Here is a 16,117-nt window from a genome sequence, read left to right on the forward strand (position 1 = left end):
CTTCCATTATTCATAATTTACTATTTAATATAAAATGATAGGGATTTTTTTTTTTTTTTGAGAAGAATCGTTTTGTTAAAAAAAATACAGTAAATTAAACTTTTATTACTTTGTGGAATTCATTTCACTTCGGAGCAAATAAATCTGAGATGAGACAAAGCTGATAAACAACAGAGTGTTAATGTCAACCATATTTGAATGAATGGCAGTTTCAGTATACTGCTTATTTGTATTAAATGTATTTGTGACATAATTCATGTGATACATGTAAATGAAAAGATCTTTCACAGTGGTGGAAAACAAAAAGACTGACAGTCCTTTACTCAGAGTTATCAAAGTCATACATTATTTTCCTTCAGAGTTTTGACCACACATTCAGAAATCCAGTCTCCAGTAACAATAGTTGTTTGTGTCTTCTTGCAGCATCTCAGGACAAACACAAGAAAAGTTACATGTATTTGTACAGGAAGGATACTTATAGCCCACCCTTAAGCTTTTTGGTACATTTTGCATGGCACGAGCCCTCTGCCAGGAAAAAAAAAATCGAACAGGATACTGGGCATACTTTCCTCTTTGACCAGCAATTCCTTTGTCCTGTGAAGATCCTATTTGGCAGCTCTCCAGGTGTCATTTTCACTTCGCCTGTGGTCTCTTTCAACCAATGAAGCCGCATGAAGAGGCCTTTTGGAATATGATATTAATCCAGAGACTTCTGTCCTTATGTTCTACACTCTAACTGTTGACCTGCACTGCTACATACATATGACAGTCTCTCCATACTTCCCAGAATGGACTACATGTACGAGAACTATAGGTAGCTCTATTAGAGAAATTAAATCAAAGAAATATAAAGTACCAGAGTTTTCCAGAAGACTTTCTCATTCCTTACACGCCAATGAAGAGAAAAGAACATAAATGTTGCTGCCCATATTCTCTGGAAAGAAAAGGGTCGCATTTCACAGGCTTCCACTATAGGGAAAAAGAAAGCCCACCAGCTGCTCACACCGCAGCCCTCGTGATATCTCCTTACACAACCAAAAGGAGATACTTCCAGATAGGAGAGATCACAACGTGCACAGCAGGAAGCATTCTTCCTTTTAAAGTACTTCTGCCCTCATCATATCTTCTTTAATGTCTTTTGTTTTGACCTTAGAGCAGATTAGTTTTTGCCCCTTGAATGGGTCAGTGTGTGACAGCGCTTCCCTCTGCATCTTTGAGAGGGCACGTGTGACTGACAATCAGAGATATTTTTTGTTGGCAGAGGCCCTAAAGAACATACACTGAAATTCCACTTCCTCAAACATATAATACAATCTCTAAGCCATACTGAAATGTACATTAAGATTAAGATTAAAAAAAAGAAAAGCAAAACATACCATAACGAGCACTGTTGAAAGTACCTGCAAGAGTCTTACATGAAGAATTGTCACCACCACAGATTCCACATTTGTCTCTCCTTGCCTTGGAATTCAAAACATGATCACAGCCTGCTTGCTACAAAAAAATACAATCCCGTGTCATTCAGCCCAATGTAAAACATACAATTTAAACTTCCCACTCCCCAAAAACATTTTTATTCACTGTATATATCTAGTCTTCCTTGGCAATTCATGAAAAACCTTTTATGTTTTCACGTGCTGTGATGTACAGGCAAAACACAACAGTTGTGTTGTACTAAGAATGTATAACCCAAATACACTTAATATGCCAAGAACTGTACAAGAATACATAACAGCGTGCAAAGACTTTGTATAAAAATATCAACACAGAGTATAAACTTTAAGGTATATTTGCATTAAAAAGTCTTTGAATCCTAAAATCAGTATGTATTTGTATATAGACATCAATTCTATTAGAGTCTGTCATTACTGCAAAACAAGAAAAGGAAAATATGTAGACTAGGATAGAAACACTTCATTTACATATCTTTACTTAATCTTCTCTTTTTTACATGGTCATAAGCAGGACTTCCTCTTTCCTCTTGACATATACTCTAAAGAGGTTACATTTTCTCCTCATCCTGAATTTAGCCAGTTTCACTGCAATCAGCAAAACTACCGTCCCTGGTGGTGTTCAAGGAAAGGTTGGACCTGGTGCTTAGGGACATGGTTTAGTGTGTGACATTGGTAGTTGGACCAGATGACCTTGAAGGTCTTTTCCAACCTTAATGATTCTATGATTCTACCTGGGATGGACAAAAAAAGTCTTGATTTTTTATAATATGCGTGTTCTAACAAAATCTCGTGGCACTTCTATTAACTGTTATTAAGCAAACGATGCTGAAATGATCCCCTTCAGGGGTCCATTCCATCTGATTTTGCAATGAAACCATAAATGTGTGATCTATCTACCCTCGGATTTTTTAGTTTTTCACTTCTTTGCTAGCAGAAATATGATGGCAATAAACAGACAGCATGCTTCTTTACTCCCTTTAACGCCAATTTTGGATCAGCTTCTCTCAGCTCATGTGGACAATATTAGCCCTCTCACACATCAGGCTTAATGAGGAAAGACTGTGGGTGTTCAGATTCAACTCTATGTTCTTCACTTAATTGCCTCCATTTCCAGATCTTAATTTGGTAGGGATTAAAATTAACTGAAGTAAATTCAAAACAGCTTGCTTTACATACTTTCAGTAATGGTTATTTGGATGTATATTTATTTAGTAATTATTTAACCATCTGTTAAAATTGATTTTAATAATTAGTAAGTTTAGATTTAAATACCCTGCATAAGCCTTGAACACAAAGGTCATTGGTTTCTGCTCCACAGGGAGTACCATCAGCAACTCTGTCCTTCAGCTGATAGTAGGAAGTTGTTCCAGAAACTCGGCAAAAAAGTTTACAGCGATCTTTCATAGAAACTGGAAAGAAAATCCAACAGGTTTCTTGACTGTTTTAGGACTTTAGTTAAAATAACATTCTTATTTTGTTAATTGAAAAAAAATATAATCACTTACTACCACTGTATTTTGGAAGCCAGCGAACAGCAGACGTAAGACCATTGATGTTAAAGTGTTTGCCATCAAATTCAGAGCACTGTTGCTCCCGGAAATCTTTTTTGCCCTTTGGACATGAATCAGTATTACATGATCGAAATTTCATCCTGCGGCCAACACAGTACTTTCCTCCATTTCTTGGTCTAATAAAAACAGTTAAATGTAAAACAATCTCTCTCTGTTTCCAAAATTCCTGTTTTCCATGAAAAGTGGTTTGACCTACTGATCTAAAAGGGAAAATCTCATGCAACTTTCTGTCAGTCTGGTATTGACTTCCCCCCCCAAAACCCCTTATCTTCTATTGCACTGGGTATACATTTGTACCCATACGAAGAAAATAAAGTCCACATAAAAGATTACTGCTGGGGGTGGTGGTAATCAAGTTATTGATGTTAATGTCTAATATCTTAATTGTTTATTATATTAAATGCTTTATTATTTCTCTTATTATTATTTTGCCTGGTAAAAGGCAAATGAACTTCAATGCTTCCATTAACTTAGCCAGGATTACAACCCTATTTTCACAGAAGCAGCACCTCCCTCAGTAATTTTAAATTATTATGTTAAAGAGTGACAAAGAAAGAAGATAAAATTAAGAACTGGTACACTCTTCTCTTTAGTCTTAATGTCAGTTTCAGTTTGAGGATCAAAAGACCTAAAAAGGGAGAACTGTGGACAACAGCCCATTTACTCTTAAGTCTAACATACAGTTCCTAACTTAAAACCCCGTTACACTTTACTTCAGTATTAGCAGATTCTTGGGGAGGAAAAGAAAATAAATAAAGCAATGGCATATCAATATTACCAGATACTAAGACTGACATAGCCATATTTAATAGGAATCTAGTCCACTCATCAGAAAAAAAATAAAATAATCTGGGGTGATTTGACTGAGGTTCATTTATCCTGCCGATAATATCAAGATGACATTACTTCGTAAAAATAAAAACCATAACCTTAGCTGCAGCTCTTGTTCTGTAGAAGTTAAGGGTAAATTTCTCACTGACCTTTGTTACAGAGAATGAAACCCACATGGAATTATTCAGTCAGTGGAAGTTTCTTATTATAAAGGGAAGTTGTAAATGACCCTGCTGTAAACAGGGTTCCTTGTGAACATTACTGGTGGTGATGCTGTCAAAGAGCCTCAAATCTAAACAAATCAAGTGTTTCACTAAAAAGATTACCTGGCAATACATCTATTTTCATTTTGCAGCTTTCAGTCCATAAAAAGTATCAGAAAGTTTAAATAAACCCTCAACATTTAGAAAAAAAAAAAAAAAAAGACTTTACCAAAGTTAAGTCTTCAGATCTATCTATAAATGTGAATGATATATGTGAGGCAAAAGAAATCTAAACACTCCCTGCATTTTGGAGTCTCTAGACTTATCCCTCTTTTCAAACATTGATGAAACAAGCATTTGCTTATTGGAGCTTTGAACAAATTCATGCAACCATAATACCTTCATTTTGTTCTGAATGAATCCATTACGTTGTAATACCTTCATTATGCTCTAATGTAAAAGAACAGCAAAAAACATACTCCGGTCTATTACACAGCCTGGTGGTGCTCTTGATTCCACCTCCACAAGTTCTTGAACATGAGCTGTAAGGTCCCCATGGTCCCCATTCTCCGTCTACAGGACGTGTCTCCATTTCTCTGCTCACACAAATTCCGTGGCGGCAGTGCTGCACAGTTGAGAGACAAAGCAAAATTTGTAAGTCAAGCAAAAGGTTACTATATATGAAAGAAAATTTATCCCTACTCTTAACCTGGGTCTGGGCATTTAGTCTCCAACTAGACTTTGTGCCACCGACCACCACTCTTTGGGCTTGGCCATTCAGCCAGTGATTTTACCTCACTGTCTGCCCACCCAGCCCATACATCTACAGATTGTTTATGAGGATCTTATGGGGAAGAGTGTCCAAGGCCTTAATGAAGTTCAGCTGGACAATATCCAGTGCTCTCCCCTCATCTACCAGTCCAGTTCCACTTGAACTCTGTCTTTCCTAACTTTATCCCTGAATGCTCAGACAACGTCTCTATATTCCTCCCAGGTTACCTGTCCTTGCTCCCACCCTCTGTGCACTTCCTTTTTGTGTTTGAGTTTGGCCAGGATCTCCTTGTTCATCTATGCAAGCCCCCTGGCATTTCTGCATGACTTCCTATTCTTTAGGATGGACTTCTCTTCAGCTAGGAGAAGGTGATTCTTGAATATTAACCAGCTTTCTTGGGTTCCTCTTCCTTCTAGAGCCTTATCCCATGGTACTCCACCAAGCAGATCCTTGAAGAAGCCAAAGCCTGTTCTCCTGAAGTCTGTGGTTGTAAACTTGCTATTCAGCCTCCTCCCTGCCATCAGGATCCTGAATTCCACCATCTCAGGGTCACTGCAGCCACAGCTGCCTTTGACCTTCCCATTCCCAACAAACCCTTCATAGTTGATGAGCATGAGGTCCACCAGCACACCTCTCCTTACTGGCTTCTCTGTCACTTGGAGAAGGAAGTTATCATCAATGCATGCCAGAAACCTCCTGGATTACTTATGCTGTGCTATGTTGTCCCTCCAGCTATATCAGTTGAATATCAGCTGAAGCACCCCATGAGGACCAGGGCCTTACTCTCCAAACAGGAATTTGTTATAGAATCAGATTATCCGTTCTGAATAATGCCTGAACTCTTAATCCAATTTGGCAATAAAATTGGATTAAATTGCCAAATATTGCAAATAAATTGCCAGATTGCCTGCACAGTTCTTGGTTGCATTGACTCTTGAGCATTGGCCATGTCTTTTAAGCCCTGAATGCCCTCCTCTAACTAAGAATGTTACCACTGAAGATGACTTCCAGCACAAAACAAAAACAGAACAAAAGCTAGACCTATCTTGCTAAATTACTATTTAAATGATTCAGCAAACTGGCCAGATTGCTCACTTAATGCTCACACTAATGTTATAACTTAACTCCAAAAAGACACCATGCTTCCAGTGGGTATCTGCATATCACTGCAGTGCTTACTGCTACCTTTTATTACTTTTTCCTAGATGCCTTTAGGGTACCTCTGTACCTCAACCTTCTAGTACCTTTAGGAGTTAAAGCAACTACTAACATAAAAGATATGGCTACACTATATGAAAGAGCAAGGTAAACATGAAGAAACATTAAGATCTTGCCTTTCCAATAATTGTCATTAACATCTTATGAAATAATTTTTCATATACAGGCTGAGGATTCCTATAGTCTGAGAATTCTAAGCTCCACTTCACAAAAGAAATACCCCATCCAAATACGTGACTAGGACCTAGAGTTTACATCCTTCTCCCATCCACAAAAACATTTACAATAACTTGAAGGGAGAGTTCAGAAAAAGACAGAGTTGTAAAACGAAATTATATACCCACAACAGCATTATTTTGATCCATAAAAATGCAAAGCACATGTTCACATCTGGGATTTTAATAGCTTATTCAACAAACTTGTCTCAGCTATTATTTTGCTACATTCCTACAGAAGCAACATGATGAAGTCACAGTAGAAAACTCAGGCACCAGACGCATTCCAGATGTTCCTCTTTGCTTCCTTGAATCACTGCTTCACTGAGAACGCTATGATACACAGAACTCTCATAAACTTAAATATAATCACTAGCATTTTTTTCCTAAATTTGTTATGGCAAATATAATGCATGCATCATGTGAAATGGCTATCACTTGTAATTCCAAACATACTGATTACAGCAATTGGCAACTCTGCTTTAGCTAGGGTCAAGAGTAGCTTTTCTGTCAAAAAGGCAGTAATTCTGACTCAAATCCACATGTAATTATTATATCTGCAGATAGGAGAGGGAGGGTTAATGGTTCAAGTTTGGGATCAATGAACCCACAGGTACCCATATTCATAGTTCTCAATTGCCTGCAATAAGTAGCTTGACGCATACTTATGGATTAAACTATGATAGGATAAACTGATTTCAGGTACTTCCAGGGTATCTCATAGCTTATTGTGCTTTCTAAGTTTCCAGGAAAGAAAGTTTAGGAAAAAAAAAAAAAAAAAAGTGTTGTCAGGCTAGATCGACTTTGACTGAATCAAGAAGAGTGACAGATGGACACGGAACAGCACCAGAGCTCTTCAGAAATCAAGGACTTCATACAGAGCTTGGTATGGTTCAACAGGAAAAGGACTCCAAGTTCACTCTTGCTGCCTGCATTCTCCAGAGCTACCGCCATGGCTTTTGAAGACCTTGGGGCAAAGATTGAAACACTGACAATCAGTGTGAGAGGACATAACTTCATGAATCTGAGTCTTGTGTAGCCGTACAGAAAAGAAGGCTCGGAAAAAATAGTTCATCTGCTTTGGAACACCAACATGTTTCCAGAGATGTTGCTGGTAGCTGCTGATGCTTCTAAAAGGAAAGTTCTAAAAGGAAAGAAGACGATTCAACAGAACAGAAAAGTATGAGGGGGACATGAAAACGACAAAGTGTTGCAGAAGTGGACATTATAGTTTGTATTTTGCTTTCCAAATATCCAGCTATAGTGCTCTGTTTAATTTTTTGCTTAAAAAATATGATTTTTTCACTCCTGATATCCAGACAGAACTCTGAGAATGACTAAGCCAGTGGATAGAACAGGAAGAGAAAGCCGTAGTGGGCTGAATGCGTGAAAGGAAAATGGGCATACCTGGTGGCACAAAACAGATAAACACTAAAGGCAATGCAGAAGCATAGTATCTGTTCACTATACAGCATCTGACCTATAGCAGAAGTCTGAGTATAAGCACTCTTAAAGTAGACTCAAATTACATAGAAATGGAAAAAGAGTATGAACCTTAGAAGTTACACAGATTCAGCATGAATGAGCATGAGCAATGAGCAAGGATGAAAATAAGAACATCCTCTCAGACAAACAATTCTGTGATTCTGTGATATACTAAATTCATTGTGGCATCCAGTGAGCAGCCTACCTCAGACTAATCATACAGCATACTTCTTAATTCCAAAGATATTCCCATGGTAACTCTGATTACAGAGACAAGACAAAAAAGCACTAACCATATAATATTTTTCATATCATTGTGCCTCAATACACAATAAAAATAACATTTAACTAAAAACAAAATTTAAGTAATAACTATATGTTATGGTTATATATATTATTGCCTTTAGGAAGACAATCCAGGAATGAATACCTTTGGATGTCTCTCACAAAAAAAACACCAGAAACATTTTCAAGCAATGACTACTGTATTCCCATGGTCTGCAGAAATTCACCACTGCAAAATTAGTAAATGTTCACATAAAGCATGTCAAGATACATTTACACTTATTTTCTCTTTGAAATACCAATTAGGCCAAAGAATTTAAAGACTGCATCATCTGCTTCAGGGAAGTTCTGTGTGATGTTAGAAGACCTGGCAGAAGCTTAGACTTCTTATGGATCTCTGTGAAGTCAAAAAAGCAAACAAAAAGCACCTGAAGTGATGTAACAACACGAGTATCAACGGAATGAGAAACTGTTCTCAGAGACAGCAGAATGGCTACATACAGGCTGCTGTCAAATCTGAGTAATGAGAATGTATAGAAAGAGGAGGAGAAGGAGAAAAATTTTCTACCTTCGGTAGAAGCCCAGCAAGTAAGAACAATTCATTTTTGCATATAACTCTAGGATGAACAAAGTACAGTTTGATCAAATCGAATGAGTTTTACTAGACAGCAGATTGTAGTAAATGGTTTCTATTTTTGTAATATTAATTCTAGATAATTAATAATATTAAAACTATAGAATTAATACAGGAATCTCCCAAATTCCCAAGAAAATATTTTATTTATTCTCTACTAAGACCCTGAAGTAAGTTAGGCTGAGTTTTCTCTTTAGTTGTACAAGAAAATCTTACCCATACCTATTACCGATACTACATAGATTAAGAAGTCACTGAGCTCTACAGATGAGTGTACGTACTAAAAAAATCTCTTTCAAAGAGCTTGCATGCTGACAGGTTGCATATGACAAGAAGATATTCCACTGAGCTCAGAAAGAGCAGTTTGCTCATTCTCTTGAGAGTCTCTGATAATATTAAATTTATACCTTCTTATATTTTGGGAAAGTACAGACAAAGTACAGACTGTTATAGAGCACTCCATAAAGCAAGATCCACTAATCAGACACACAAATTGAAGAAAAACAAAAGATTACTGTGAGAGTGAACTCATGTGTCAAATCTAAGCTTAAAATGCAAATAAAATAAACTGCAAATAACATAAACTGCAAATGCCTTAAATAGATCTTTTTGTATTTATCACAGCAAAAATGCTACAAGCACCAAATATAAATGTATTCAGCATGCTCGCAAATACTAGTTACAATTACTAGTCACCATGCCTTAATCTCACTAAAATCAAAAGAAACTCACCCACTGAGCTTGAAAGGAACTGTCCCTTAGATAGAAACAGATGGCAATTTGTCAGATTAATTGCTGCTCTTTCTTACATCTTTCAGAGGTAATGACTGTAATTAGCTCTTCACTTCCTAGAGAAAACTGTTTGGTTTCACTGCAGTAATTGCATAAAACAGGTTTTTGTATTCTTATATAAAAGAAGCGCTCTGATGTTGGCGAATTAGAGCCAATTGAATTAAATGTTACGTATGAAGTTTATATAAATTATGAACTTCCTTTCTGATCAATCACAGATTGAAAAATGGATTTAATGTTATATATCATATCATCAGATGTAAACAAGCAAAGCTTCCATTGCAACCTTCAAATATCTTTTCCTAATTTTGCAAGAGAGAAGAAATTTCTGAGACAGTTTACCCACTAAATTGTTAACCATTAGGACAGTATTTTCAAATTTCTCACTTTTTATGTCTTATCAAATACAGAAAAAACAAACAAATAAAAAAGCAATCTTTAAAGATTAAAAGTTATCGGGGAAAATTTAGTAATAACTGAGTTAAATATAGCTTATTACACATAGAAATTAGACCAGAATTTTAAAAAACATCTTTGAATGTATAAAATTATTAAAAAATAAAAATTAACGTTGCTCTCACAGCCCCTGAAGCTGGCGAAGCACACTACTATTACAAACAGCTCAGCATAATAAACCTGCCAGACTTAAGATAAACACTGTCATATCTGAGCACGTCAAAATCTCTGAAATATTTAAATATTTATTTTCACAGTCCCTCAATGGGTGAGAAAACATTTCTGTTTGCTGGTAGTGAACTGAGACAGGGAGAAGCCGAAGACTAGATCAGCAAAGAACTCAAGCATCTTATTTCTGTTCACGTCCCAAGCTACATGCAAATCCAAAACTAAGACCCTCAAATCCTCACTGTTAACACTGGATTCGACTACCATCCACCAGTACTTCTGTTTCTATCATGGTATTTTAAGTGCCTTGACTATATCTAGTAACTAGCTATTCATGACCCCCCTGCCAAGAACAAGACAGGCTATGTTCTCAGAGGATACAGATCAAGATTGGCATTCAAAAAAAACAAAACAAAACAAACAAACAAAAAAAACACCAAAACCACACCTGCCAGATAAGGAAGTAGTGAGCTGCTGTCTCATCCTCTAAACACTCTCTATGAAATAAACCAACAAGCCGAGTATATATAGGAAGTCCAGCTTCCATTTCTTCCTTTTTATGTCTCAAAAAATTCAATCTGTCCCTCACACAGCCAGGCCGAATAAAACACTTTATGGTGTAAATGGATGAGAAGTTCTGGTTTTTAGCCCTGAACAGATCTAAGTATCTTGAATTATGTTACAGTAGGCAAAGCAGAATATGAGTGTGAGTTGTGTTGTTTAGGTACTTACTGGAATAGATGAAAAGGTACTGATACGTGCTTTCACATTTTGTCTGAAACAAACATAATACACAAATATCTACTAAAGCCAGGAGTCTAATACAAACTCTTTTTCCAAAAAAGTGTACTCCTATACCTAAGTCACTCATACTTAATTAGTTCTGGTTCAGTGAAACAGCCTCAACTAGAGAAATTGGGGGAACATGCTTTTGGGATGTTTGGTTTCCACCAATGACTTTGCCATATGTAAGATCTGAAAAACAAAGGCTTACCATTCCCACACCACAAACCGTTCCATCAGCCAAAGGCATGTGCTGAGTACGACATCCCTTGTGAACTCCTTCCGTACTTGTGCACCATAAGCGTTTGCACTGTTTCTTAAAAACAAAAAAAAAAAGAAAGAAAAAAGAAAAAGATTACCTTTTTTGTGCCTGTAATACCACTTCAGATATCAGTTGGGATATTTGCACTGTTTTTCTCATAAAATATGGGTTTAATTTTTGCTATTAGTACTATTAGTTTTCACACACAACTCTTCCCTCACCCCCCCCCCTCCTCACCCCCCCCCCAAAAAAATTGATTTTGTATAACACTAGGCAGGAATGTGGAATATTTAAAACAGACATGATCAGAAAGAATAGATGACTATTTTCTAATTCATTAGATGATTTAATTAAAAAAAACATGTATGAGATTATGGGTAATACTATGCAGCACAGTTTGAGAATAATGTCCAGATAAAGACATTATTGGAATTATTTTTAAAAAGTCGCTGGCCAGAATATTAAGAAGAAAACCTTCTTTTCAGATTGTTAAAAAGACTCTTAATGGACAAATACCATTTACGGTTTACTAAATTTACAAAGCAGTCTTCAGTAATCATCCCTAGGTCTTTGAATTCCTCTTTACTGTTCTATAATATTCCCATAAAGCCTGACTCTTCCTAAACAGTACTTTACCTCAACAACAGCTCCACTTAATTCAGTCTGAATCTGATCTTAAATTGTCTCCTCTAAACAGCTCCAACAAGCCATGCAATACAAGTACAGGTATTCAACAAGTTGGTCCAAAATCTCTGTGTGACATCTTGACAGAAACGAATGAAGCCATAACACTATACTTGTCATTATATATTGTACTGGCAAACAGGCCACATTAAGTTTTCAAAATGCAACTAAAGTTTCAATCTTTATCTACTCAAGTCCTTATATTATTATTTGCCTTCCAGATGCCAATTTTGCATTAACGAATTTTTGGTTAAGTACATCAAATGTACACTCTAACATGTATGGAAATACTTGACAAAGTATAGGAAATCTGTACTTTGGACCAAACATTGGGAGAAAATATTTCAATTAATAGATAAATTTTAAAGTTATAAATTTGTAAAAGTACTTAAATCAGGTAAGAAAGCTGTTAACGTAATATAGTGGTTGCAATGTGAAAACGCTTTCCACTGAACGATTTCCCTTCAGCAGTATAGAATCTGCACTTTGACATATTTAAGGATAAAATTATTCCAAAAATGGAGTGACTGAGATTTCATTTTTAAGCCTACCCCTCAGCAGTTTTCAGTACCTATTAAGAATGAGTCTCTGCATAGTTCACTCACCAGATAGGGGCAGACTTGTGACCCAAGACCAAACATAAGCTCACACTGCTTATTGACATCATACATTGATCCAGGCAGCTGAGAGGAAAGATCATATATTCTTCCACTAGGTTTGTCTAGAAGACATTCACCATAACCAGTACTGTCGTACAAACAGGAACAAAATGTGAGTTAATCATTCCTAATTAATTCATTGGGAGCATATTTACACAACGCTTACAGGTGCATATCTCAATGCAATTATGGGTTTGCACGCACACCTGACTATATAAAGAAATTAATTAATTGTAATTAATAAAATAAACTAGGTCACTTGATTTTTCTTTACTGGATTATATATCTACCAAACACAGCTTAGGGTCTTTGTTTTCTGACTGTCATTTTTCTGACTGTCATTTCTCATTTTTACAATCTGACAAGAAAAAATGTTACTGACTAAAATTATACCTAACATTTTTTGAAATAAAAACTCCCTAAAATAAAGTGTGCCTGACTATTAAAATCATACTAAAGACTTTTTCAATAACCAAGGCCATGATATTAAAAAAATATATAAAAAAAGTGCTCTTAGCTTTACATTTTGAGGGTAACTTTACTGAAGCCACGGAACTAATCATCATCCAAAGAGTTAAATGCTTGTCATTTCTGGAGGACTGAGGCCCTACAAGTCAGTTGTTAAAGCCAACAACAACACAGAAGTGGTACTTCAGCAATACTTTTAAAATGCTTTTCAGATTGACACAAAACAGAAAAAAAAAAAGTGCACAGCATTTATACTGGTACTTACTCAAGAAATTCTGTGATGTATTTTTGACTGCATTTTGACCACGTCCATGGACTTGTATGGTAATTTAAAGTCGGAGCCATCACATGGTATTGATGTTTAATTCCAGCTTCTTTACATTTAAAACTGTCATCATGTGGCACATTGAATCTAAAAAGCAAAACATACAAACTCCAAAACAAATTCAGCAATAATTAACTGAAACACTTCTCTCGTAGCAGCAAAAGCTCCAGTTTTGAGTTTGAAAACGCCTTAGCATAGTAATGGGTCTCCCTTATTATGGCTATCTGACATTATGGCAATAATGCTGAACCCAGTAAGAATTTTACAATTGCGTAATTCTTTAGTTCACCAGAAAAATCCCAGTGTTTTGGGAGCATGACATTTTAAATAACCAACCCATCTACTGAACTGAATATACAGGTCATATCCAGACTGGCCATAACAGATTACCCCAACATTCACATCGTAACTCTTACTGTTCAATAACAAACTGCAGAGCACACCAACGTCATATTTATGCAACTAATACTTCACCATACTTTGTAATTAAGTTTAAATAAGATGATAAATGGCATGTCTATAAGTGAACTTCCAGGATTATGAAAATCAACTAGCTAGCTACTGAGCTCTGAAATGCCCTTGTTACCTACGCTGTGGTTACCTCCACCTCATGGAGCTAGAGTATAGCACCCTTCTGCCATCATTGATGAGGTACGCTTCATAAAACAAAATGCTGTCATCTCTTATTTTTCTATGTAAAGTATTTCTCTTTGTGTTACTCTATTGTATTCTAAAAGGATCAAAGAGAAGGAAGAATATTTCTGCGTTATATTAACAAATGTCTTTCCTTAAATTACTATTGGGGCTAGAATGCAAGTGGAATTAACAGGACCACGTTTCACATCTACGATACCTGTTCCAGTGTCCCAACCAGCTGATATGACAAAAGGACAGAAGATGTCTGTATGGCCAGTATCTCCAATCATCCAGATTTAGCAAGTGGCCAGGTTATAAACCTCGTGGATTCTCTACCTCTAGGTGGCTGGCAGACCTGACTTTGCAAGGGGCAAGAACAGTGACTGCTCTAAAAGGATGTAGCAGACTGCTCACTCTTGGAAAAGTAGAGCCCATCACTGGAAACTGGTAGTATTCAAAAGGAAATAAAAAAAATTACCCGCTGGGAAATAAGTACTTACACATGTCCAAGTTCATGTGCTATAGTAAAAGCAGCACTTAGTCCATTTTCTTCACTTATAGAACAGCTGCGTAGTGGGTCACACATTGTACCTAGCTCTGCCAAACCTGCAAAATTGAATTCTTATATAAAAGCTTAATAGAACAAGTTTTCACATAGGAATGACTCTATAAATGAATGCTAAAGCACAAGACTTGAAAGTCATGCATGAACTATGCAACCAAATTTACATTAAACCAACTTCCACCTGAGATCACAGTATTGAAAAGATTACTTTTTTTTTTTGTCTCTCAATTAAATTTTACATCTATTTTCTGTTTTTTTTTTTCCCTGTTTATCTCCTACAGTAAAATTCTCTTACAGATTTTCTCTTGTAAGATCATACTGATTAAAAAAGAATAACTCACCTAGAGTATCACACTTCTCTCTAGCTCTGCAGATATCTTCCCTTGAAAGAAAAGATTTATTTGAAATTACTGGAGCAAATAAAAAGTACTTCAATGTAAAGTATTTCACTGTTGCTACATTAGTTACAGCAGTTTATAATCTCAATTTTCAATTTTTAATCTTGCAGTCCATTCAAACAATTTGTATTCTTGTGAAAGTAGTAATTTATATTCACGACACAACACCCACTGTATTATTTGCTATCTAGAATAAAAATTGATGTACTATGCTATTTCTCTACTATGTTCACACGTATAAAATGCTGCTGAAAATGTGCAGATTCCAGTCTACTTGAAAATACCTTACATAGTGGAGCAGATGTCAAAATAACAACATATTTCAGGACATATATCAAACACTTTTAAGTGCTGGAGTGAGTCCAATTTGAACAACAGGTAAAAAATTAATGAAAAGGAAAAAAAGAGAGAATATACTTCAGTGAATGAATGTCAGAACCTCCACTGAGGAAATCAGTGTACAACACTAATATTTTAACATTTTCCGTTTGTAAGCTTTTGGCGGTTCTAATTATGCCCTGACTATAAAGAGTTGCATCACTGCATCCTTTAGCTGATTCCATTATATGCAACTTACGCGCTGAATGGTTGAAGAACTCATTTCCTTGTAACAATTTCAGGTCAAAATAATTTCTGTTATCTTTAACATAAGCTTGATCAAATGCTTAATTACCAACACAGCACTGCAAGTCTAATTGCTCACGTATTGATGATCTGTGGTTAGGGAAATGCAAGATATTCTTTACTGACTCCAATTAACTACTAACAGTGTCTGTGGGACAGTTAAAAATGATGATGTAAGAAAGAAACTGAAGCATTTGTCTCACCTAGCTGAGTAATTCTGGCTATTTCAGATACCATACCTAGTGATAAGAACAGCAGTATCGTGATGAGAAGGGTGAGCATCATCCAAAATGTTTTGTGCTTGCTGCCATAAGCAAAAATTACGAAGCGTGGTAGCTGCATTGAAAGTGATAGCTGGTCCTTCCTAAGCAAGAAACGTCCAAGAAATAAAAAGGGTTGTAAGACTCACATGCTTGCAATTATTATTTTGTCGTTTGTGCCCCTAATCTTCAAAACAATGACTGTGAGTGGAAAGGAGTCCTGAGCTGGACTCCACACAGGAGCTCACCCACACAGATTTGTTTGCAGAATCAGGATCTTAATTTAGCTAAAAGTCACCAGTCATGAGACCCTTTTCTTAATGTATCCTGTGTTAGATACAGAAAAATAGGGTAGCAGACATTTATAAT

At 36.2% G+C, this 16,117-nt stretch overlaps 1 protein-coding gene across 2 annotated transcripts in view; it reads right to left on the reverse strand.

Annotated features, from left to right (window-relative positions):
- ADAMTS20 (ADAM metallopeptidase with thrombospondin type 1 motif 20) overlaps positions 1–16,117 on the reverse strand; it is a 96,535-nt gene that overhangs the window by 49,459 nt on the left and 30,959 nt on the right. Inside the window, exons 6-15 of one of the 2 annotated variants that reach the window (XM_040551494.1) lie at positions 15,728–15,852; positions 14,808–14,848; positions 14,402–14,507; positions 13,206–13,352; positions 12,419–12,560; positions 11,079–11,183; positions 4,539–4,684; positions 2,960–3,141; positions 2,727–2,863; positions 1,401–1,494 (exon numbers count right to left, since the gene is read on the reverse strand). In XM_040551494.1, the coding sequence (XP_040407428.1) occupies positions 1,401–1,494; positions 2,727–2,863; positions 2,960–3,141; positions 4,539–4,684; positions 11,079–11,183; positions 12,419–12,560; positions 13,206–13,352; positions 14,402–14,507; positions 14,808–14,848; positions 15,728–15,852 (1,225 nt within the window). Of the gene's footprint in view, positions 1–1,376; positions 1,495–2,726; positions 2,864–2,959; positions 3,142–4,538; positions 4,685–11,078; positions 11,184–12,418; positions 12,561–13,205; positions 13,353–14,401; positions 14,508–14,807; positions 14,849–15,727; positions 15,853–16,117 lie in introns of both variants that reach the window. The other variant, XM_040551486.1, reaches the window with a different exon arrangement.

This window comes from Cygnus olor, chromosome 1 (genome assembly GCF_009769625.2).
Source record: "Cygnus olor isolate bCygOlo1 chromosome 1, bCygOlo1.pri.v2, whole genome shotgun sequence".
NCBI lineage: Eukaryota > Metazoa > Chordata > Aves > Anseriformes > Anatidae > Cygnus > Cygnus olor.